This window comes from Hippocampus bargibanti, linkage group LG05 (genome assembly GCF_051943395.1).
Source record: "Hippocampus bargibanti isolate YZ-2025 linkage group LG05, ASM5194339v1, whole genome shotgun sequence".
NCBI lineage: Eukaryota > Metazoa > Chordata > Actinopteri > Syngnathiformes > Syngnathidae > Hippocampus > Hippocampus bargibanti.
Window position 1 is genome coordinate 18,004,691 of NC_142738.1, and position 27,011 is coordinate 18,031,701.

Sequence of the window (27,011 nt, forward strand, 5' to 3'; positions counted from 1 at the left end):
GAGGTGCCAAAATGCTCTCATCGGCTCATCATTCATCTGCTTGAGTCTGTTTCTGTCAAGGAGTGCAAAGGGAAGGATATAAAGTAATTCGATGATGTCGGAAGAGGAGAATGAAAATGGGATAGCCCCAAGAGAATTAAACAGTAAACCAAAGGAGGCAAGTATGGAGCTTTAACAATATAACACAAGGTATAAGAAAGAATGAACTTTTTACCCTTCATTATGTTGCTGTATAGCCTTGTGCTTGCTTATCTTGAGCTTGTCCCTTCAATTACTCAGTGATCTAGAGTTTCAGGAGCAGCCCAACACTTAAGTTCATCTAGAACTGCTTCATGTCATCACAAAGAGGGTACAGCAAGTCCTGAAGAATGAATGTCTCTCCGTGTCTTTGTTTTGTCATATTGTCTCTATGCTGTCATATTATTTGTTATTTAGTTTTTTTTGTTCTTTTGACTTCAAGACGGCGCCCCGAGAGTGGCTGCCTTTCCAGCAGCTCATGTATTTTGTTTTTCTACGTTCATTCCTTTCATCACTTTGCTGCTGTGAAATGTAAATGTCTCCACTGTGAGACTAATAAAGGCAAATCCAATCCAATCCAATCCAATCCAAAGCCCTTTGGTCCATCGCGTCTGCCTTTTCTCATCAGTTCTCTTGATGTAAAATCTCTATAGCCTTTGCAATGGATTACTTGGATTTTGTCTGGTTCCCAACATTCTGTTGGGAAGCGGATCACTTTCCTAATGTGCTCTGTGAAGGCAAATACATGTATGAAACATTGATAACCTTCAGAAGGTCAAAACATTGCACAGGAAGTAATCATCAAATCAAAGTGAGAAACAAGCTGAAAGTGGTTGACTGGTGAGCACATTTGCCTCACAGTGCAGGGTTCACTTTCAGCTTTGGCGTTTCTATGCGGAGATTGCACGTTCTCCCTGTGTGGATACTGTCCCCAGGTTTTAGTATGGTTCTTCATCAATGTGTGCACTGCAATTGGCTGACAACCAGTTCAGGGTGTCTCCTGACTACTGCCCAAAGACAGCTGGGATAGGCTCCAGCATGCCCACGACCCTCGCCATGATAACTGGATTAGAAAATGGGTGGATAGCCTGACAATGATATTTTGGCATTCTGCAATTTGTTTGGAAAAAAAACCATTCAAGGTCACTAATTACTGCATTGATGTTCTAAAATGTCTAAAATGTCTAATTCACCTTAGTGCCTAAAATAAATAAATAAACAAATACATTTAAAAGGAAAAAAAATACATTCCTCTTGTGTATGTGAATATTGAACATCAAACAACAAATATCGGTATTTGTGCCATTTTTTTACACGCACGCGCGCACACATACACACACACACACACACACACACGCACACACACCCACGCACAAACACGCACACACACACACACACACACACGCACACACACCCATGCCTGTAAACCTCCATGGCTGCATGCCCTTACAAGCTGTCGTATTTTCCCTTACAAAATACAAAATAATCGTGCACCATATTTGTTTTTCAAACATGATTATTTATGTAGTTTAACATGTTATCTTGTACATGTGTTTCGCTATATCATTCTGTACATATTCTTAATAAATGATGAAATTACATGATGAATGATGCAATGGGAAATCCCCAGGCGGCAGACGCTTATGCACAGTAGCATCTAATCGCTCGCTTCGTTTGCAACCAAAAAAAAAGATACAGAGATAGAGGCTACCGTGGCGAACTCGTTTGACTTGACTGATTTGCCGTTTCGTGATAGTTGTTGTACACCGGATGGTACCCATAATTAACAAATTTGCGTTTTTCAGGACAGACTTTCTTGTACGTCGTACACGTCTTAAAATGCATAATAAACGCACTTTTTATGGCAAAAACGTACAGGTTGACAGGTATGCACACACACACACACATACAATCAAACCACATTTCAATCTACCACATTTACATTTTCAGCTCGACTTTCATTTTCCAGTCCCAAGTAAATAATTTTCCATTAGCGAATTTGGCAACAAAGACCTTAGCAATGGCACCTGATAACCACCAGATTTTTTTCACCCACAAAACAGTGAAAATGCTTTTTGTCAACATACCGTATAAGCTAACTGCCCGCCGAGACCTTGCTTCTGAACAAAATGCACAGCGCTCCGGTTCTCCATTGCTTAGTAATACTACTGATCCACTCAGTACACTGATGTATTTTCTGCCATAACTCACTGAGGCACGGTGTGTGGCAGTGCTGAGCATGTGGTCTGAAAACATATCTGGTAAACGGAAGCAAATCCTGCTGTCTGAAATCATCTCTTAACTTTTGAAAGGAAGCTCAGCCGAGACAATGCCAATTGACAACAATTGGATTTATCGGCGGCATTGCCTAGAACGTGTAACATTTAATGAGTCACTGTTTTTCAAGATGAAATTGAAGCACTATAGTTGTATTAGGTTCATCCTGTCTACTTGATATCAGACAGCCTTCCGGAAGTATACGCCAAAACATGTCAGGTATTTGAAACACCTACAATACACTGTAAGAAAATAATCTGTTTAAAATTGAAGCACTATAGTTGTTTGTTTCATGTCTTACAAAATATTAGCAATTGACATCTTTACACTGCATTACATGTTCATGTTTTCCCTTCTAAAAATGTTGATAATGTATTAAATTGCTTAGTTGGCGGACATTTTATTGGAAATGATTACAACAAACTACCATTATATTGTACAGCTTTGTAATGTCTCTCGAGGTACGTTGTAACGAAGATTGTCTGCGTACGTGCGTGTGCATGTGTTTGAATTTAAATGTGCTTGTAGTAAATAAAGCCAAGTGCTAAAATAAAAATTCAAATCTGTGTTGTTGAAAAGGGAAAGCACTCCAGCAGAAAAGCCCATAAAATGAAGTAAAATTATATTTGTGTAAAGAGGAAGCAAAACAATTTGGTTCATCGTTGTGAGTCAGCATCCAACTAACATTATCAATGCCACCTTGTTGAATAGTTTGAGCAGTTAAAAGAGAAATTGTAAGTTAAAGGTAAAATCAATACGATCCAGAGTAAAAATGATACCTTCTGCCATTGCACCACAATCGAACGCAGAGGGAGTTTTAGGGTATTTTCATCAGAAGAAGAATGAAAACTGTCGCCAAAAGCTCCTTCTCCTTATGCACAAACATTTGTCTATGAGGGTGTTATCAGTATTCACAAAGAACATACTTTTCCGTATAGCTCAAAATAAATCATTATTCAGTGGTAAAATACAAGCACAAATGCAATTTTTCAAAGATCCTAAGCTTTCCCACACATTTGCAATTGCAAGAAAGGTCATTGTACTCATACCTCGTGCTGTGCTTGGCTTGAGCCATTTTACTACTCTTTTATAGTTATTTCTGCTTGCTTCATTGCACATTGGCCATTTGAGGAGCAAGAAGTAGCTGATTCCGAGCTCCTTTCTTTTTATCCTGATTAATGTGTCTGGGTGTGCATAATATCTGGACCGCAATTAACTTTATGAAGTGCAGTAGATCCTCTTGCAATCACTGGCGCTATTCATCAGAACAATATGTTACTTTTTTTAATATACTCCTTGCTTCACATGCCCAAAGTCAAAAAATGATTAAAAAAATACAAACCAAAATTCATATACTGTATGCGTATATGCCCAAAATAAATCATATCATCATCAATCATGTCATATTATTTGTTATTTAGTTTTTTTTTGTTCTTATGACTTCGAGACGGCGCCGCGAGAGTGGCTGCCTTTCCAGCAGCTCATGTATTTTGTTTTTCTACTTCCATTCCTTTCATCACTTTGCTGCTGTGAAGTGTAAATTTCTCCACTGTGAGACTAATAAAGGCATATCCAATCCAATAAACATTGTAACTTTGTTCCTCATTGATTAGATAGCAGTGTGACTATTGGGTTAGCCTCTTACACGTCAATGACTTCAATAATCTCCTGTGGTAAAATCTCAGACAGGATGTCTACAGTAGATTGGAAAGTGTGTGGAAGTTCAACTTGAAGTCACACATGAATAACCTACTTCGGTGTGGTGATAGTTTGCTATTTTTTGCACATGTTTTTTTTCCTTCGAACATCAGGTGAATTGTCATTGTGATCCAGCATTTTACTATTATTCATGTCTTTAAAATTCTGACCCAGCGACAGCCAGTGTCTCCTTCAAAAGTCCAATCAAATCTGCACTTGTTTAGTAAATGGGTCATCTTCAGGCCTGAAAGTCATTGAAGTGGCTGTTTATGTCCTCGGTGCTGAAAAGTGAAGTTGGATTTGTTGCTCCCAAGCATCAATTTCAAGTACATACAGCACAAAAGAGAGAAGAGGAAGATCAGGAGAAAACAGAGATATGTGTGGGCATCTACAGGACCAATGTTGAGGTCAGTCTAGTTAAGATGAAGATTTTGGAGGAGCCATATTGGTTTGTTCATGTTTATTAGACTTTTGTTCATGCACTGGAATGTTCAAAATTGCAATGGATTGAAAGAGAAATTTTAAGAAAGCCTCGGGATGCAAATCAATCAGTGAACAGGGAAGTAAATAAATAAATAATGCAAAAAGGGGAGCAGACATCAAACCATCCATGAAAGCCTCCTGTCCTTTCTTCTTCATTTGCCTGATGGAACATGTTACAGTTTTTAAGACTGTCTGGTGCTGCAACAGACCGTGTGTGCCCTATACGTTCATGGTTTGTTGTTAAAGTGGAATGATTTCGCTCCAAATGTGTTCATGGGGTAATTCAACACAAGAAAGTATTATCAATAAATAAATACAGTAAAGTCTCGTTATATCGATATTCAAGGGAGTCCGAAAAAATATCGATATAACCGAGACTATCGATATATCCGATCCTGCGCCGAACTGCATTAAACAAAAGCCGCCAAAAGAGGGCAGCCAAGCGCCATATAAGAAACGGAGCTGGCCATTAGCTCCCTTTTTTTTTGGGAGATGTTCCCCCAATGTTGCCTCAAAATGGCACATATAATTCTTTAATGATTGTAAACATGTATGCTTTAATCTTCAGAACTACAGTGTATTTGAAACATATTCATAACTGGATGTGTAACAAGAAAGCATATTATCCGAATCTGAAGCCATTGTTTGGATTCACAAGCAATGCAAGACATCTTGGCGTGAACTCAATTTTATTTGCATTTGAATAAAAAGTGACATCGGCTGTCCTTTAATACACAGTATGGAATGTTAATGATTTTCAAAATCATCACGCTTCAGCAGACAAAACAAGAAACATTTTTGCAAAAAACGATTGCATTCATATACAGTACAGTGGGCATGTACATAACACAACAGGGAAACTGCAACGCTTACATCTTACTGTATTATGTATACAATTTTAAAAAGTCATCAATCTTCTTCTGCTTCCCATTTTTACCTTTTAACACAAACACTTCAATCTCGTCTGCTACACACGAGCTAGCGTCTGAAAATGAAAATGGCTCTGCTACACGGGTGCTGGGCACGTAACCAAGTCACCTGACCAAGTCGACCAATTGCGCGACTGATAGCGTGACACGTAACCAAGACACGTGACCAAGTTGACCAATGGCGCGACCGATGGCGTGTCACGTGACAAAGTCACACGGCCAAGTCGACAAATAGCGCGACCGATGGCGGCTCATGTGACCAAGTCGACCAATGGCGCGACCGATGGCGGCTCACGTAACAAGACACGTGACCAAGTTGACCAATGGCGCGACGGATATATCGATATAAACAACAAAAATGGCCGGCGGGGGATGAAAAGGAGCACCGTAATAACCGGATTATCGTCATAACCGGGTATCGTACTAAACGGTACTAATTATACATAAAAAGACTAGAAATGTGCAAGGGAAATGAAAATAGTATCGTAATAAGCGGTACTATCGATATAACCGATATCGATATAACGAGACTTTACTGTAGAATTAAAAGTGCATTCTCAAATGAGTGAAGGCTGGAATTGATTTGTGATGTTGACTTCAACACATTGACCTTACAGTGATGGGTCTTGCAAATATCTGCGTGGAATTTGCATGTACCTTCCGCGCTGACATAGATTTCTGACCAAATTCAAAAAACACACGCTGTGGTATGACTGCAAATTGGTAAGCGCTTCGAATAATGGAGGGATAGCTTGCTGTCTACACAGAATATGCCCTGTGATTGATCAGCAACCAGTCCATTTTCAGTGCATTTAACTGTCTCTTGCACACAGTCAGCGGGGAGCTCCAGCTCACACATGGCCCTGATGAGGACAACAAGTGCTGTAGAAAATGTCTTAGCTTATTTGTATGGCTCTTGAGCTGAATTCATGCAATTGTTTCAATCTCAGTCCAAATAGCGGCAATGCACGAGTAATTTGTTTAAAAAATATATCATTGGGGCGGAGAATTTAAAAAAAGAACAGTAGTCGCGATAACTGAAGCATGGTAAAAGTAACAATAAACTGACAGGGACAGAGTAGCCGATGATCCTGAAATAGCAGTGACAAGCTGTACTTTAGCGATTACGAAATTGCGGTTTAATTAATGACGACAGAATGACAGCCTGACAATGATAGATACGAAGTCATGAAATAAAGATGGACTAATAATGTTAAACAGGTGACCCCGCTGCTGGTGAATGACAAAATACGGACTTTCAGCAAAGTTTACTGAGGACCTCACCCTTATATTTTTAGGAACTGTATTTGACTTATGTGATTCATTGCAATCATTTTCCTTCAACCATTTAAGTTGAACTAACTCATCAAGTTTTACAGCAAAATATATCTTCCTGTAAATGTCTTTCTGCTCGACAAAGTCAAATAGTGCAGCCTCGGTGCGCAAAATGAAGAAGTCTTCCAATAAGCTTGAGGTGCCGCATGTTTATTATCCCGTCCACATAATTGCCTTCATTAGAGCGATAAGTGAGGAGTTCCACTTTGTTTGCTCTGACAAACACAGTGAGCAGACTGCAAGTCAAGAAAACAAAATATGACACGAGGTGCATTGTGACAGTTGAAACGTATGGGCAGTCATTGAGGCATGAGCAGTCGTAATAATTTACAGTTAGACTAATCCGAACCCCCCCCCCCCCCCCCCCCCCCCCCCCCCCCCCCCCCGTTGCCGCAGATTGTATCGTGATCAAATCCAAGTCAGTGAAGTAATGTGTGCGTGCCTGTGTGTATTCGCACATATGTGACTGCCACTTTTTCATGTGTTGCATCACTGCTCAACAAACGTTTTAAAACTCTCCCACTTCCTTCTTTAATATCTGAGAATATTAATGCAGAGGAATACTAATATTCCAGAAAATATCCAATATCATAGATAAACCACACATATGCAGTAATGTGAATACTAATGGAGTTCACTGCCTGTTTGAGGATGTTTAACTGTGTTTGACAGAATCAGTGTGCAGCGGATTTCATGCCGATTATAGCCTGTCTGCTTCGGGGTTGTATTATTTCCGTCCGTTGCTGCATGCCTGCCAAGTGGGATTATGGGAAAGAACAGCAAAGTATGAGGTGATTATCTTGTCTGTGCCAGAAAAAGGATTGTACAGCTAACACGGTGCAGACCTATAACACAATGCAATGGAGAGTCTTCGATTTTAGTGAAAATGAAGGGCAGGTTGGCATGTCTGTCCCTTGATCTGTGTATGGACACTGTTTGTATTTGTTTCTTTGTTTTTGTACACTGCGAACTTGATATCTCTATGACAGGCTTTGTATTTTTAAAAGTGTGTACATAACTTTGTTCGTATCTCGTTCGCCACAGAAATAAACGAGTGTGATAGTTTTTAAATAACCTCTTAGGATAAAATCGAGAAAATTCATTCCATTACGAAGACTGACCCAAAGTTCAAGGAAACAAAGAAAAATTATTGTCTGATTCAGCGCTTCTTGGAATACATTTTAGAGGCTTCTCACTTGTAAAAATAATTAGATTATGCACATTGTTGTTTGGAAAATGTTAATTGCCTGATACAATACATCACAAATGTGCTTTATTCAAGGCATGACATGATCTTTGCCAGTTTTACACGTACAAATAAAAATGAATGAATGAATGACTGCAAAGTGAAGAGCCATTGTACAATCATTAATTGGTTTGCTTTTGTCCGAACCAGGAATTAAATATTGTAGTTAAACAAGAACTGGACAATTGTGCTTTCCTCTTTAAAGAAATATACTACAGTAGACAGCAATAAAACAACAAGTACTAAATCAAAGTGCTGTTGGTGTCGGCGCAGCACAAATTAGCAAGGAGGTTCAATTTTCCCAAGTGTGAAATTCCGACCCTTATCACAGTTGGCTTGCACAGGGTTTTAAATTCAAAAGAAGCCTTGTGTGCAAGTATTAAGCCATTCTCCAGAGGACATTTTTGACTGTTTTCTTTTACATTGTGAGGTGGCAAAAAGCCCGAGTTTGCACATTGTAGCCACTTTACAGTTCTGATGTTGGAGTTTGAATCTCGGATTTGGATTATGATTTGGAATATGCAGCATCTTTTACCTGTGATTGCACTTGTTAAAATAAACTTCCTATTTACAACAGCAAAATTGTGAAAATGAGAAAGTAGAAGTCGAAAGGAACTGTATTTTCCACACTGAATTGCACACTGGATTATGAGGTGCATCTTTAATGAAAGGCCTATTTTGTAGTTCGCTGTATTATAAAACAATGTCAGTAAAACATATTTAATAAAGAAGGGACACTGTTCACTTAATAAACAGCTCACACATGAAAGTTATAACATAAACTCATTAATGTTGAATTCTTTTGCCAATGCTTTATTTCCATTCATCTGATAACACTCACCTTAAAGGACAACCGACACCACTTCTTTGTTTCCTAACTGACATCAGAAAAACGTTTTATAGCATCTAAAATACCCAAAACACGCAGGATGATATTTTTAGTCAAATGCAACACACCAATAAAAATGACTTAAAGTGTCTAAAAAACTACTTCAAATTGAACCCGGAATTGGCCAGTTTCAGAAGGTCCCGCTCCCTTGTTCGTGGTGTCACGCCAAGAAGTCTTGCCTTGCTCGAGAATCAAAACAATGGCTTCAGATTAGGAAGATGCTTTCTTGTTACTCATCCAGGAATGAATATGATTCAAATAGTTCTGAAGAGGAAATCATACATGTTTGCAATCGATTAAAGGAGTCCTCCCATATCAATTCGAGCCGTCAATGACAGCATGTAGTGTCCCACGCAAAATGTAGAAGATGGCGACAAAGCTCCGTGGAAATGGGCTGATTTGTCTCCTGGAAATTTTTGTCAGCGAATATCAAATAGTTGTCTCGGTGCAACACACAACGATTCACCATTGGGTTATTTCTGTGTTTTCCTTCTAATTTCGCCATTAACACGGATCAACACGAAGTTTTCAGACCAAACAAAGTACCGCAAAATGCATTGTGTGTCCTTTCTCGGTCAGGGGCGTTCCTTCCATGACGTGATGTCAGGAATCGTCACCAACTCGATAACAAGACTTCCTGAATATTCAGCGCGAGTCTTAAAATGTAAAATATAGCTATATGTGGTGGAATCTTTGTAAAATACGCTCAGTAGAAGTTATTTGAAGCGATTTTACAAACTATGGACACAACTTGTCCGGAGGCGTCGGTTGTCCTTTAAGTTTGAACTCATCATGCCTCTAGCATTGAGCCATTTTCGGGTAGAAATATGACCATACACAAGTTGCATTGAATTTTAATGCTCATTGATAGTGTTTAAGAAAATGGAAGGCTTTTCGGTGTGCCTTTTTCTGTGTGTGCTTTCTTAGGCTTGAATGTGAGTGAATGGTTGTTTGCCTATACTGTTTTGCACCCTGCGATTAGATGGTGACCATTCAGTCATCGGGTATAGGCCTGACTTCACCGGTGACCACTAACCAGGTAGAAAATGGATGGACGAATGTCATTCAGAAAGTTACACATCTTGCACTGGACATGTCGTGCGTACTTGCAACTATCAGTTTACCGGAGAACAGCCCGCAGCTGATCGATGGAGATGTTATATAATACAAGCCCTTTAATAACCCATGACACATGGACAGAGGACCTCTTCTTCTTTCTTTTTGGCGTAGCTGTTTTTTTGTCACCATTTGATTGACTTTGACCCAAGTGCAAGGTGCGTGTTGCGCCCTGCGGTAGCAGGTTCAGTGAAGCATAGTCAACGTCCGCTGCAAGGTAAAAGTGATTGATGGCCTAAACATTTTGTTCCTGTTTCTGTTCCTAACTTTTGAACATAGAGGGAATAATAGCTTTTGATTAATTTTCTTTATTTTTGAGGGATTTTTGAGAGGGAGAGAGGAAGAGGGAGAGGACAGGGAAATGGAGAGAGAGAAAATCGAATGCCCTGAGGCAGATGCTGGACAGTAATTTTCTAAACCAGTTCTACAAGGTCTACATTGTCTTTTTCTGCAGGATTTTTCCTAGATCAAATTGAGACATGACGTGTATTTATTCTGTCAATTCAACTGACTCCCATTCTTTAACAGAGTGAATTTATTTCTCCAATACTGTGAGACTAATAAAGGCAAATCCAATCCAATCCAATCCAATCCAATAATTTGGACGATCTGATGTACAAAAGTGACGCATTTATGAATGAAATATGATAACATCCGAGACATCTCCTTGCGACATCACTCTTCAAAGAACTGATTCAAATGTTTATGGTCGCTTTCGTGATCCTGCAGAGTTTGCTGAAGAGCTGATCTTTAAAATCATGGGTGTAGCAGGCCATCCAAAACAAAAAACAAAATAACACAACATAAATGCAGATTAGCTGTAACAAATATGGATGTCCAATCCTGATTATTATCATTGCATCAACTAATTCGCTATAGCGACCCCTGAAGGGAAAAGCTGAAAGGAAAAAAAAGAAGTTTTAAATATTGCTTTTCTCGACACTGAGACAAATTCAGAATGGGTACACGATACATGCACTCACACATTCACCAACTGGTGGCAGGACACTGCGTTCTGTAGCCATACCTGCCCTGGGCCAGGCTGATGGGAGTGTGGCCGCCTCTGTCCATACGGCCCCTCCATCCATGACCAGTTTAACTGACACTCGAGGCAAGTATTGCTGAAGTGTCTTGCCCAAGGACACGATGACACATGACTTGGATAGAGCAGCAATCGAACTCACAAGCCTTTGGTGACTGAACAAGCCACTCTACCGACAGAGCCACGGCCACCAATGATTGTTGGAAAAGGATCCATAGGAAATTAAATCCCCAGCAAATGATTTGCTTGTTTTGAAGAGAAATAGCATTGTCTTCCTAAGGGCACCCTTGGTGGTCACCAGGGTGGGAGGGATCTGCAGTGTTTTCCCGGAGTTCTTCCTCACCCTGCTTTTAGACACATCACCGATTGACAACGGCTGTTGTCCGGTCAGTCTCTCTGCTGTGTGAAGATGTAAGAAGGCTTTCAACTGAGGCTCCGTGAAACCTGCAACAAGGGTTAGGTGTGGTATGATACACTCGTAAAGTTTTATGGACTATCAGCTTTTAATTGTGCCGGTGTACAGGGTGTATCTGAAGGAAGTGTCATGAGTACACAAGAAGACCTACGGTATCACAAAATTGTCTGCTAAATTCCCAAACAGGCAAAGCAAGCCTTGAACCGGCACAGAAATCAAATAGGCGATTTCTTACGCTTGAGCGCAACTACACGGTCTCTGCATTTTAAGCCCACTTTGCACTGATTTAGAATCTTCACTTAAATATGTGAGAGGAATCCATGCATTTACCGGCAGCTTATACACATGGAATTGTCAGACCCAAAATTCAACCCCTAATCTCTGTCTCTGCTGCAGAATATGCACGGCATGTTTCAGATAAGAGTAGATCAGCCTTTGAAGAGGTTTGCTTATCTCTGAGTATCTTTTTAATTCCTGGCTATTATTATCATCACATATTCATTCTCCATCTTTTCAGAAAAATGTGGCTGGCAGAAATAGCGCAAGTTGTCAAAGGCGGCTCGCACTATTGAGCTTCAGCTGATCCAAGTTTAAAAACATCAACAATTTAAAGCGGTTGAAGTGTCTGACAAGAAGAAAAAAAACATATTTACTCTTTTGATCCACACATTGTGAGTCTCATTGATGAGGCAGCCACTTACAACTCCAATTGTAAAGTGACGGTCCTCAATCCGGGTGGATGGCAGATCGTAAACAAGAATTTTTACAACAGTCATTGCTCAATGGAACAGCCAGCAGCTGTCCTATGTTTGATGTGTGTGCGCGCGTGTGTTTCGTGACTCAAAACCCAGAACAAATTAGATCTCTTCCAGTATCTTGACAAATTTCTATATATCACCGAAAGACAGATGTTAATAACAGCAGTATACTTTATATTCATCACTTCTAGCTGCCTGACCATCTGTGCTACCGTTACCACGCAAGCCTACATCAATGTTAAACACTGAGAATTCAACACATTTTCCAAACTGGCAAGTTTTACATCTCATTATAAGAACTAAAAAAAATGCAACCAGCATCTGTTTCACTGTTTACACTGTAATCATCTTGGGCTTTAGCAATGACCACGTCAAATGTATTTTTTGTGAATTGTCAATACAGTGCAATATGACACGTGTTTTTGTTACATGCAGTAAATAAAATTGAAAATGTATGACAATGGTTTGTTATTGTATTTTCTCATATCCCAGATCATATTGCAAGCTTCTCATGTTCTCTGACGTATAATGATGATCTGAGCATTGACGGCAGCTGCCCAAAACGTTTCCACCAATGAATGTTAATCATGAGAGAAATTAAATGTAGCAATACGGGCATCTGTCGCACATTTATGTGTGAGAATCAAGTCTGTTCCTGTCATATTACATGGATATTACATCAAAACTCCTTTCATGCAAAATATCCATTCACCCATCAATTTGCCATACTGCATATGCTTTTCTGGCTTACAGCTGGGAGGCTGGAACACTTTGCAATTTACTCATAGCAGAAGGTGGGCTGTATATCCAGTCTGGCATGGGGGACCTTTGCAAAAAATGAGATGGGAGCCTATCCACCTTTCTCTGTATCTCAAAAACATCCCTTTGAAACATTTTGCATGTTTACAGTATACATCTCAGTCTTCAGACATTTTTACTATGCTTAGCATATCTTGTTTTTTTATCCTTTCATCCCCCTCCCCTCACCCTCATTCCCTTTCAAATTGCTGTTGTGGATTGCACATTTCCCCATTGTGGGAGGATTACATGTTTACTGATTCTGATTCTGAAGTCTGAAACTATACATCAGTTTGAAAGAAACGGTCAGTGAGGCCCTATCACTCTTTGAAGAGACAGAAGTTTCCTTTTCCTGTAACAAATGTCCTTTCATACCAGGGGTGTGAACAGCGTTGCCGAGCCCTAATGGGACTAATGTCAGCACACAAGACGGAGAAAGCAAAGAGGAGAGAAATAAATGAGAGGTAGAAACTGCACAGGAGAGACAAACTATGGGAGCCCAGGGCGCAAAGTGATTGATGCAGGAATGGCAGCTCTGAATTCCCACCGTGCTTTAACGGCTGGATGTCACACAGAGGCAGTGTGAGGAATGCTGGCTTGTTTGAAGAGGCGGAGGAGGAGGACGGGTGTAGAAGTTGATATTTAGTCAGATTTAGCACACGCTATTCTCAGATAGAATCGTCCCATAATTATATTTGTCCTTTATTTCTATAAACGTCTGCTTGAAGCCTCTAGAGAAATTGTGATGTATTTAGGTGATGACATTAGAAATCCAATTTTCATTTTCTGGGCTACAGTTGTGGGATTTTAAGATGGATCATATGTTGTCACTATACATAGATATGGAAATGAAAGAATTTAAAGAGAATAGCCCGTGGCACCATTACCAATACTTTACCCCTAAATTTATAATGTGCATGTGCCTTGATTGATGATCAGCTAACAAGCACCTTTCTATTTCATTCTAAAGGTCATTGATGGCGTTTGTTTCTCATGTCCGGGTACACCAACCTCACTTAACCATGGCTCTGTACCTTGGAGGAAGGTCATACTGCTTTCCGACTGTTCCCACAAAGTTGGAAACGTAGAATTGTCAGGACTGATGTATTTGCATATGATCGATTAAGGAGTGCAATAACCCATCCAGCCATTTTCCTTCCCTCCCTTTCTTGCTCACACAAGGAAAACACGTATTTCAGTGCAATTACCTTGATTATGAATAAAAAAAATAAAATACAAGTCGTGAAAATTTTATTTTTGTGTTTATAAATCACTGTATAGGGCATCCTTATTTTAGCTCACGTGGAGGTACGAGAGTGGACGAAGGATGAGGCATGCGGGATGCTGACGGTGAGGTTTCCAGATCTTTCAGAACATTACCATAAAACCTCATAATGCTAGTCAGCCAAGAACCAAATGGAAGGATAACCGTGCCGAGCAGCTAATAGAAATAATTTGTTGTGCTGATAAAAACAGCAAAACACTTGTTGGCAACTAAATAATAGCAGGGTGCACAGTGTGAGGCTGTACTGCACCTCACACAGCAGTCATAAAATGGTCAAAACGACATTAGTTTAGGAATTCTGTGGGTAAGGAAATGATAAATGAGAGCCGCAGGAATGGGACACGTTTGTGTGTCATGCACAGAGAAACAACAGAGGAAGTTGTCTTTCACTTGGGGGAACTGAAACGAATGAAGACTAAAAGGAAAAAGGGTGAGCCACATCTGGGACAACCGCTAAATGACAGATGAAAGAGCTGCACTTCGCTGAGGGTGATGAAGGAAGAACCAGAGTGAATAATGAGGAGGAGGAAATGACAGGAAGATGGTTGCACGGTGAGGGAAGAGTAATGGAATAGAATGGAAAGATGTGAGTCAAACATTGAGAAGCTGAAGAAGGCCAAATAAGGGTCTTGCTTTTTTTTTGTCATTTCAAGCATGCCATTCAAATTTGAATGTCCAAGCTACAAAATTGCAGTGTGGAAAAACCCAGACACTTTACCTGCTTCACACTTGTCAGTTTTTGTGGGCTTCTGCTGATGAGTCAGCTACTCCTTGTATCTCGATTGCGAGGAAATTCCTCCTGCCATTCCTAGATAATACCCAGACAATCATAAAACTGAACTTAATTCTATTCGCCATCGGAAAGTCGCTTTGACAACAAAGATAAGATAAGCTAGTGGGCTAGACCAAAACACATACAGATGAAAATATACAATAATTATGGGAAATGTATATTTTCTGCGGCTGAATTAGGTGGAGTAACACGGTGGTTATAAAACGGTGTCATTGCAAAGCTCAGTTCATCATTTATAGGATTCCTTCCAATTTGCCACCCAATTTCTCAAAAGCTATAAAAAAAATAAATAAGTGATTGATCGTGTCACATTTTTATCTATCAATCCAGTGCGGCTGTGGTAGTTCGTGTTTACACCTTGTGATTGATTCAGAATGTGAAAAAGATGTGAACAAGTCATCGTTTGGTCTGAGAGTTGATGTTGATTCTCCCCTCCATTGACTCTCTTCATGTTTCTTTCTCCCCGTCAAATGATCTGTCCTCCTCAGGGCGAGTGCTCCTCCAAATGCTACAACATGTTCATCATCGAGACGGTGTGTGTGGCCTGGTTCTCGCTGGAGTTTATCCTGCGCTTCATTCAGGCTCGCAGCAAGTTAGACTTCCTCCGTGGGCCGCTCAACATCATCGACGCCATGGCCATCTTGCCTTACTATGTGTCTTTGGTGGTAAAGGAGGAGGACCCAAACCTGGAAAGCGATCGACCAGGGGGAGGCAAAGGCTATTTGGACAAACTGGGCCTGGTGCTGAGGATCTTGCGGGCTTTGAGGATTCTTTACGTGATGCGACTGGCTCGCCACTCTCTTGGCCTGCAGACACTCGGACTGACGGTGAGGCGCAGCACTCGTGAGTTTGGCCTGCTCTTGCTTTTCCTCTGCGTGGCAGTCACCTTGTTCTCGCCACTGGTCCACCTGGCCGAAAGTGAGCTCACGGGCCCTCACGACTTTAGCAGCATCCCCGCCTCCTACTGGTGGGCTATCATCTCCATGACAACAGTGGGCTATGGTGACATGGTGCCTCGATCTATCCCTGGGCAGGTTGTAGCCCTGAGCAGCATCCTGAGTGGGATCCTGATCATGGCCTTCCCTGCGACCTCCATCTTCCACATGTTCTCCCGTTCCTACCAAGAACTTAAGATGGAGCATGACCGTTTGTTCAAAGAGGAATGTGCTGCCGCCGCAGCTGCTGCCGCCTCCACAAACGCCACTGGGGAACTGCAGGACCCAGGGATTGATGGAGGAGAAGGTGGTGATGTGAAACTAGAAGACTCAGCTGCTGTTGGACTAGTGTTCCATGTGGATAAGGATAGTATGCATTCTCTGGAGTCGCTGGCTCTTTTAAAGAAAGGAAAAGATGCTGCAACAAATAATTACAGCCTCCCAGCAGCAGCTTTTTAAATGAACATTTGTTGCTGTCAATCCAAACCTTCCAATCTCCACCTTACGTCAAAAACTAAAATAAGAACACGTCTCCTCTTGCCCAAAAGGTCTCCATTCTCATCTTAAAAGCATTAAAGGACAACCGACGTCTCCGGACAAGTTGTGTGCATAATTTGTAAAATGGCTTCAAATGACTTCTACTGAGCGTATTTTACAAAGATTCCACCGCATATAGCTATATTTTTCGTTTTAAGACTCGCACTGTCTTGTTTTTGAGTTGGTGACGAGTCTGTACGTGACGTCACTAAAGGACCCCCCCTGACCGTAAAATGGACGCATTGTAGTGGTCCTTCCATCACGTCAATGTATTTTGCTGTACTTGTTTGGTCTGGGGACGTCGTGTTGCACCCAAAATCTGCCAGAAGTGGGTGTCCAAGCGCCATATAAGGAATTTATCAGCCTGTGGAAACGGAGGTGGCCACAGGAGGTCGCCATTTTTTGCCTCTTTTTTTGGGTGAGAGATTTCTCCCCAATGTTTCCTCAAATTGGCACAAATAAATTATTTAATCGATTGTAAACATGTATGCTTTCCTCTTCAGAACTATTTGAATCATATTCATAACTGGATGTGTAAAAAGAAAGCATATTCTCCGAATCTGAAGCCATTGTTTTGATTCACTAGCAATGCAAGACGTCTTGGCGTGACGTCACGAACTGGGGCCGGGACTTTCTGAAAATGCCCAATTCGCAGCTCAATTTTTTGCAGATTTTGGACACTTTAAGTCATTTTTATGGGTGTTTTGCATTTGACTAAAAATATCATACTGCGTGTTTTGGGTATTTTATATGCTATAAAACGTTTTTCTGGTGTCAGTTAAAAAACAAAAAGGTGACGTCGATTGTCCTTTAAGAATAATGAGATTACATCTGCTGCAATTATTTCGCTCTTCAGGTAGCTGATGCCAGATCTGAGGGCGCATCTGAGTGTTTTTGCATGCATGCGACGCTGACACAGACTGAAAGGCCCTTGAAAACCCTTTAAACCCGATGGCACAGGTTGTCCGATCGAAAGCCTGCTGCAATATTAGTGACTCTTTGCTTCCATGAACATGCAATTTCAATCCAAAGGTGTTTTTGTCTTCCTTTGTGAAAATACCTGCCTCCTAACCTAAAGTGTCAATGTATGAATGACACATATTCTTACTGCACACATCAGTTTACAGACATGCAAAACTCATCGACAAAAAAACTGTTTCACAGTGCTACAAACAAAAAAAGAAACTTTATTCAATCAATTCAGTTGTCACATGTTCCATCTCAACTATTGTATGAAAGTTATTTTTGGGGGAAATGCGGAGGAACATCCTAAATCAAGCACACTAAAGTGGTCAAATTTGGAGATGAAATTGAGTTATCAATGCCACCTATTATGTCGTCTTTTGGTTCTGAGATGGCGATTGGCATGTAATGTCATTTGGTTAATGCATGTACTGTATGTCTAACTATTTGTATGTTCAACCCTTTCATGCAACCTGTAACCTGATAACATGATAAACTGTCCACTTCAGTGATTGCTGTCCGTGAAAGCATTCAATAAAAAAAATCTGATCAAGTGCGCATGAGTGAGAACATGCAGTGTTTAAACAATGAGGTATAGGTTCATCATATATTGAAAAAGACACAGAGGGAAAGGAACAAATGAAGGCATGCTTTTTGTGATTGACTAGTAGAGAATGAGCGCTAACAACCACAAAATGTACTTTGCAACGCTACAAATAAAAGCTCTTGCAATAATCAAAGGCAAATCCAATGTTTGCATTTGTTGGTGTCTCAAGTGTAAAAGCCAGTGATTTGCAGTCACACCGCAGAACATTTGTGAGAAGGGAAAGACAGCATCTCCATTCAGCCTCACAAATACATTTTCCACGAAAGATCCCCATCTGTTTGTTGGCACATGCACAAATACACCAAAATGGATGAGTGCCATGTCTGCAAATCTCTTGGCTTTAGATCACAACATGATAATGTGACTGGGAACGTCTCCAAGTTTAATAAAAAGACACTCTATTATTTGAAGAAGAGTAGTAAGGTCCCCTAATAGAAGCACACAAGGACATGCCAGATGTGATCATAATCTAGATTAAAGTTAGGATTACGGGACATACACCCAAACTGCCAGAAACGCAATGCTAACCCATGGTTGCTGTAAGAGATAGCTTTTTCTCTACACAGATTACGAGTGATTGGTTTCCTTTGACCATATGGTGTCCCAATTCATTTCAGTCAGATTTATAATTTAAGTGACCTTCTGAACCAACATATGGTTTGAAGTATATCTATTTGAATTGGGTAAACCTGTTTTACGCAAGCAGGTGTTATGGATTATACACGATATAAAACCATTGTTCACCTAGAAGATCAATATCTGAAAACTTATTCCCAGAAGGTGTTGCAGGTAATTTTTTAATCCTTTCATAATATAATTTCTTTAAATTCTTTAAAATTATTTAAAGAAGGTAATCACTTTCCTTCGATTGGTTAGCTACTGATAGGGGGCATGTTATGGTCGTCCCTCTTCATTGTGTTAGCTATACTGTATTTGGAATTCACTGAGACAGACGTGTTTGCTTTTTTTCCATTTGGTGGCTTGGTCAGGTCATTAACACTCATGCACTTCAAACATATTTCCATTTATTCAGCGGCGCAGACACAGATGTTCGTCAGTCCTCTCTGCTTGCCGTGAGGTCATGGAACAACAACATTTTTTTTTTGTGGGACGGAGGTTGAAACAAGATGGTGTATAATGAGAAGCACCTGGGGAATGCTCAGTCCCCACTTTTCTTCCAGGGGGGGCGGGCAATATTACTCAGCTATGTCCGCATCACAAAACACCAGGGCTGGCAACAATTCGGCTGACAGGCTGATTCCCCTGGAGGAAAATGTTTCCACCTCATGACTGACCAGTGAGTGCTCTGAGGGGAACTAGGTTCTAATGGTTCTGTGTATTTGCCAGTGTATCCATTACAATGCCAAACACGTCCAAATTACCAAATCAGTAGACCCAACTAGGTCGCTATGACAGCCAATATACAGTCAATTTTCATTCAAAAGAGAAAAAAAAAAACATGGTTTTCTGCTAAGTGGTCACCGAACCACTTTAACCATAAGGTTCCATACACATGAAGAATAGATTCAACCTCCATCTCTGAGTTGCATTCGTGACCCGCAGTTCGTCGGGGCAAACACATGATGATTGTTGATGTCACGAAAAGCAAAATAACAAGGATGCCTTCATATTGTGCTGAATACTCCTGCACACAATGTCATACAATCACAATGAAGGAAGTGGGAATAATCCTCAAAAGGTAAGATTTTCCTTGTTTTTTTTTCCTGTATTCATAGTCCATATCTTTTGTTTGTTTTTTACGGGTCACATACTTATTTTGACCAGTATAATTTCCATTAAAAGTGAAACAATTTGTATTACTGTATGGCAGAACGTAACCTTTAATAATATTTACGTTGAGTATACACTCTATTTTTTTCATGTGTTCTTATGCTATGATGCTTTGAATTGGATCGATCTAGAATATGACATAAAAATGTACCTGTACAGTATCAGAATCAGAATCATCTTTATTGCCAAGTATGTAGAACACACAAGGAATTTGTTTCCGGTCGAACACGCTGCACTAGTATCATCAGCAAAAAAATTGCAAAGAGGCACTATACAATTCCATTTGGGCTACTGTTCATAGAGTAAATGGCTTGGGGGAAGTACAGTGAGACCTCAACTTACGAACTTAATTGGTTCCCAGACAGAGTGTGTAAGGCGAAAAGTGTGTATCTCCAAAAAAACATTCCCATAGGAAGCCATTAAAATGGGAATAATCCGTTCGCGGGTTTCCATAAAATATACTTTTCAACTAAATAAGCCTTAAAACTACACACAACATACCTTATTCTATGTATAATAAATGTGCTATTGTATTGTAATGAAAGAAATACACTGCATTGTATCATAAAGTCACTTTATTTACATTTGTGATGGTCATTTATGGCTTGATGGAATGGCGTTGGAGGTCGAAGGTCAAAGGGAATTGCTGTTTGGAAAGAGAGGCGCATTACATGAGGACCGTAATTAAAGAAATAAACTGTGCTGTAAAATAAAGTTGTATTTACCTTTTTGATGGTCGTTGATGGCTTATGGAAGGAGTCACCTTCCATAAGGACTGTTGGTAACTTAACCTCTGATGCTGTTCGGTCGTGTGCTTCCGCCGAAGATCACTCCGCCAGCCGTGGTGGGTGTGTATTATGAAAATAGTGCTTATTATAAGGTTTAATTGTCATAAATTTGACGTTTGTAAGACGAAACGTTTGTAAGATAAGGTGTTTGTAAGTTGAGGTCTCACTGTTATGCTGTATTTAGCCATGTGATGGAGTATATTTGGTGCAGGAACCAGCTGGAACCTTTAATTCTCCATTGAAAGGGCAGAAGGGAAAGTGTGTAGGTTCATGTGTCCAGTCCTGTTGCTCCTAGAGACCAGATGACGTTAAACCGGCACTTTAAACCTTGGCAGCCTCTTGGTGTCAAATGGGAGGACTGCCTTTGTCTTTCCTCCAATGGATCTAATGGCCTGCTTGGAAAGCAGATGGTAAAACCACTGTGCTATAGCGTTGATGGGTACATGGATATTGATTTCATGCTGACAGCAAGAGGAACAAGTCTTTGTCAAGTTGCCTGAAGCGACTGATGACAGGCAAAACACTTCAATGATTTGTGTCATCACACTTTACTGCGCTCATTTTACCTCAAATCCTCAATCTACCCAAATTTAATAAGTGCTTTTTCTTTAAAGGACAACCAACGTCACTTTTTTGTTTCCTAACTGACATCATAAAAACGTTTTATAGCATCTAAAATACCCAAAACACATAGTATCATATTTTAGACAAATGCAAAACACCAATAAAAATGACTTAAAGTGTCTAAAACAGGGGTCCCCAAACGTTTTCCTGTGAGGGCCACATAACTTTTCCCTTCTGTGATGGGGGGGCGGTGTCAGTTTGTAACAGAAAAAGTGTGACGATCGTAGGGGATCTTAAAAAAAATGTTTTCCAGAAAGCCACACATAACCAAATAACCCTTTCCAGGTTCTTTACAGACAAAATGTCAGGAAACAAATAATAACACTATTAATGAAATAAATAATAACTAAATAACCCTCTCTGAGTTCTTCACAGAAAAAAAATCTGGAAATAAATAGGCGGCCCGGTAGTCGAGTGGTTAGCACACCGGCTTCACAGTGCAGAGGTCGCCGGTTCGCTTCCCGGTCCGGCCTCCCTGTGTGGAGTTTGCATGTTCTCCCCGGACCCGCGTGGGTTTTCTCCGGGTCCTGTGGTTTCCTCCCACACTCCAAAAACATGCATGGCAGGCAGATTGACCACTCCAAATTGTCCCTGGGTGTGAGTGTGAGAATGACTGTTGTATGTCTTTGTGTGCCCTGCGATTGGCTGGCAACCAATTCAGGGTGTCTCCCGCCTCGTGCCCGAAGACAGCTGAGATAGGCTCCAGCAACCCCCGCGACCCTAATGAGGAATAAGCGGTACGGAAAATGAGATGAGATGAGATGAAATAAATAACAACTAAATAACTATCTGGGTTCTTCATAGAAAAACGGGAAATAAATAACACTATTTATGAAATAAATAATAACTAAATAACTCTCTGTGTTCATAGAAAAAAAGCCGAGGAACATTAACTTTCTGTTGTGCCATGCACAATCTTAACAGATAAAAGTTCAGCTCAGTTGTCAGAGCAGAATCTCTCTGACACATATGAGCAGTCTCTTAAAGTTCATGTGCTGCTTCCTTATAATCCTTTGTAGGTTCCAGTAGACTTCTAGACACCACTGTTTGCAGATGACCCTCATCAACTTCCCTGTGAAAACCACAAAGGAAGCAGGTTGAGAAAGTGAACTAAGTGATACAGCACCTACACAGCACACTCATTCAAGTCAGAAAAGTGAGCTTTCCTATTTATGTTCATCAGTGTGAACTGAGGGTCTTCATCTGGCTAGTGAGAAGTTAAATATCGGGTTCCATTCTAGTTACAGCCAGTCTCAAGCACTGATGTAAATGTTCTTCTATCAATCTTGATCTCATCGGAGTTTTCAGCAGTTTCATGCCAGAAAAGGTTTTCTCGTAGATATTTGTGCTGCCAAAAACTGTGGACATTTTCATAGCGTGTTTTTTGATGTTTGGATATATGGGATAGCGGCTTAGAAGTCAGTGAGACTGTTGGGCTTGAATGCGTCTTTCATAACATCACAATTCTGTAACTCGGGTCCACCTTCTCCATGGTTTGGTACACTTGGTCAAAAATATCCTCCCCCTGTGTAGTCCCTTTGAGACTTTGGAGGGCTGGCAGCTCCTCGCATATCTCAAAGTTTGCGCTAACTCCACGAATAAAAATGAGTAGTTTAACTGTGTCTTGCACGTCCGTGCTCTCATCCAGTGCTAATGAAAAAAGTCGCATTCTTTCGTCTTCTGCTGCAGCTGGACATATACATTCATCCCGATTTCTTCACCACGTCTGGTGATTGTACTGACAGACCTAAGGCATTGTATGCATCTTTCTTCTCGGGACACAACTCCTCCGCGACAGCATCCATACATTTGTTCACAAACTCTCCGTTTGTGAAAGGCTTACCACTGCTTGCTATCAGCTTAGCAACCCGAAAGCTGGCCCGAACGGATGCCTTCTTCAACTGAGCTTGGCGTACAAATGTATTCTGCTGAGATAGTAGTCCACTTTTCGCTTTGAAAGTTTGTCTGTTTATATTTGGCCTTGCAAGCTATCGTACTTGTCTTTGTGACGGGAGAATATGCTTTCTTGTTACTTATCCAGTTATGAATATGATTCAAATAGTTCTGAAGAGGAAAGCATACATATTTGAAATCGATGAAAGAGGGGGGAGAGGGAAGTCTGGGCTTCCCTACTGAAGCTGCTGTCCCCGCGACCCGACCCCGGATAAGCGGCAGAAGATGGATGGATGGATGGATGGATGGATGGATGGATGGATGGATGGATGGATGGATGGATGGATGGATGGATGGATGGATTAAAGAATTTATTCCGTGTCATTTTGAGGGGGAAAATGTAGCACCGAATGTGTGTCCACTGGGGGGGGGGGGGGGGTGTAGCACTGAAAAGAGGCAGAAGAGGGCGACAAAGCTCCGTGGAAAGCTCAGTGGAAACGGGCTGATTAATTCCTAACAATTTTTGTCAGTGAATATCAAATAGATGCTCGGTGCCACACACAAGGATTCACCATCGTGTTATTTATGTGTCCTTCTAATGTCGCCATCAACACGGATCAACACGAAATTTCAGACCAAACAATGTATTGCAAAATGCATTGAGGTGATGAAAGGTATGTCCTTTGTTGTATTAAATTCATCTTTCTACTTGATATCTAACACACTTGACATTAAAATAAAAGTACACGGGAAACCCACACATACTGACCAATATCTCCTTTGCACATCTGAACACCCCACTATTCATAGGTTGTCAGTCGTCAGAACATTACATGAACGTACCACAATGATCACGGACCCGGAGGACAGAACACAGGAGGAAAAATGTATACAACACGCACTACAAAAATGCCAATATCCTCAGTGGGCAGTAACTAAAGGGGCAGAGCAGGTTAAAAACAACACAATACAGGGGAGAAAGAAAAAGCAAACAAACAAACAAGAGCACAGTTGGCCTGTGTAAGCTCTCAGTCGTACAGGAGTGGTCCATCGATGAGAAGGTTTCTTCAGCCGTCATCTGTACAAAAGTGAAGGTTTCGGACGTTTCGTCTCCTATCCAAGAGGCTTCGTCAGCGAACTAAAGTCTGACTGGTCGTATCGGCCCCATTTATATATCCCTAATGTCCAGACCTGGTGGCGCCGGACACAGCTATGATAGGTCCCTACTCTCAGGTTGGGGGGGCGCGGGACCAACCTGCGGGAACAATCAGTGGGGCCACAAGGGGGGGGTCCCGCGCCCCCCCAACCTGAGAGTAGGGACCTATCATAGCTGTGTCCGGCGCCACCAGGTCTGGACATTAGGGATATATAAATGGGGCCGATACGACCAGTCAGACTTTAGTTCGCTGACGAAGCCTCTTGGATAGGAGGCGAAACGTCCGAAACCTTCACTTTTGTACAGATGACGGCTGAAGAAACCTTCTCATCGAAAGAGCACAGTTGCCATACATGAGAGGGATCACAGAATGCATACAAAGAGCACTGAGGAAACACAACATAAACACACCGGTCAAGCCACACACAACTCTCCGACAGATCTTGGTACACCCAAAGGACAAAATACACCCGGAAAATAAATGCAACTCAATATATCTGTGCTGTATGTCATGCATATTAGCATATTTGACAATAAAGCTCACTTTGACTTTGCAATAAATCATACATCGGGGAGACAGGGAGGAGTTTCAATTCAAGATGAAAGAGCACAAGAAAGAGTGTGAGAAGGAGACAGCAACAATACAAACAAGAGCAATAAAAGAACAAGCACAACAGGAACACCATAAATCTGCCATCACAGACCACTGCAAAAGAGAAAATCACATCATGGACTGGGAGAAGGCCAGAGTCATCCACACCAAAGAAAACAAACAACAGCGCTGGATCAGGGAGGCCATTGAAATCTGGAAGTGAGAACCAAGGACCATCAACAGGGATGAGGGAGCTTACATGCTCTCTACTACCTGGAGCAGTATCCTGGAGGGACGAGCGGACAGCGGGGGGCGTGACTTGCCTGTCAGATCTGACAAGGTAGGTCACGCCCTCATAGCAACACCAGCTGAAAATGGCGCGTCACAACAACATCCGTGACACCGTGACGAAGGCAGAAGTATACGCCGAAACATGTCAGGTATTTGAACACCGACAATACACTGTCTGTAAGTAAAGAATCTGTTTTAAATTAGGTATGTCCTTTCTCGCTGAGGGGCGTTCCTTCAGTGACATAGGGTGAGGATTCATCACCAACTCAAAAACAAGACTTCCGGAATATTCAGCGCGAGTCTTAAAACGTAAAATATAGCTATATACGGTGGAATCTTTGTAAAATACGCTCAGTAGAAGTCATTTGAAGCCATTTCACAAATTATGGACACAATTTGTCTAGAGACGTCGGTTGTCCTGTGTTGTTTTATAAACCCTGACCATCACACAGCACTCCGCTCATGGTCATATGTCCATTGAGCACAAATTCACTGTTCCCTCCACTCTCAGTTGAAAAACAATCAGTGCCTGTCTCAGACACAGCACTGATCAGGTAGTCCAGCTGCCTCAGTACATAGAAAATATTGCTCACAAGTCTTTTAAGAGTTAACAGCAAAGCTTGCATTATTTCAGGATACGTCTTTCTTTTGCTGTGACTGGCAAATCTGGATACGAGCTTTGAATAGTGACAGTTAATTGAAGAGTACAGCATGTCACTTCTAGATGAGCATCTCTTCGGCAAATACTGGGAAATGTATCAAAAAGTGGCATCAAACCCTTTCTTACCCATATATGCCTCTGTCTTCAAGTGTACCCAGGTGGTCATGGCATCCGAATGCTCAGCACAATGGCCATTCAGTTGATGCCGGTTGCCAAAAACAGAATCAGAAAGCCTTTAATTGGGAAAGTTGGATTTTTTAATTCGGGTTACATATGGCATGACTGTGTGTTTTTGTTGTTGTTGTTTTTTTTGTAAAGTAAAATATCAATCAGTTTTCCCTCATTAGATTAGATTAGATTAGCCTTTATTTGTTTCACAGTGGAGACATGTACATTTCACAGCTGCAAAAAAAAAATACAGGAGTTGCTGTAAATGCAGCCACTCTGGAGACACCATCTCATAGTCATAGTCACAGTCATACTTCACAGCTCCACTGCATGTTATTTGGTTCCGTTTTACACTCCGTTTTTACTTGACATATATTATATTCAGTGACGTGCGGTGAGGTTCATGGCTGTTGAGGCACTGACGTCATCACAGTCAGATTTACAAACATGAACTCTACAGAGTAGCTTTTTCACCATTTGATTGGCAACAGTTAATGTGTTTTGTTTAAAATGTCATGTCAGCATTCTTTATATAAACTGTAGCATAGAAGAACATAATTTAAAAAAAGGTGATTATTGTATTACCTTATAAAAGAAGAATCTGTGATCACCAGCGCCCCCTGTCATGAGGCAGGAGAACTGTGTATCTCACCTATGCACACAGTTTTGATAAAAATAAAATAGAATAAAATAAAATAAACACTATAGTACTGTGTTTATAATGTAAAGTGACTCTACATTATATACACCAGCTAAACTGTAGAAATTTAGTTCATATGCTCAGCAGCAATGCGGTCTCACTGCAGAGCAAGCCAGCACAGCACAGTTAGCATAGTCATTGCGCAATCCATGCTGAGGCTCAGCCGGCTGCTGCCTCCCCGCTCGTCTCTACTTAGTATTTGAACAGTAAATGTGAAAATTCA

General features: G+C 41.0%; 1 protein-coding gene across 2 annotated transcripts in view; it reads left to right on the plus strand.

The window, feature by feature from the left end:
* Positions 1 to 18,249, plus strand: part of kcng4a (potassium voltage-gated channel, subfamily G, member 4a) — a 34,141-nt gene extending 15,892 nt beyond the window's left edge. For both annotated transcript variants that reach the window (XM_088997049.1, XM_088997048.1), the window contains one exon: positions 15,571 to 18,249. In XM_088997049.1, coding sequence (XP_088853175.1) covers positions 15,571 to 16,476 — 906 coding nt within the window. In that variant the 3' untranslated portion in view covers positions 16,477 to 18,249. The remainder of the gene's footprint in view (positions 1 to 15,570) is intronic.
* Positions 18,250 to 27,011: the final 8,762 nt, after the last annotated feature.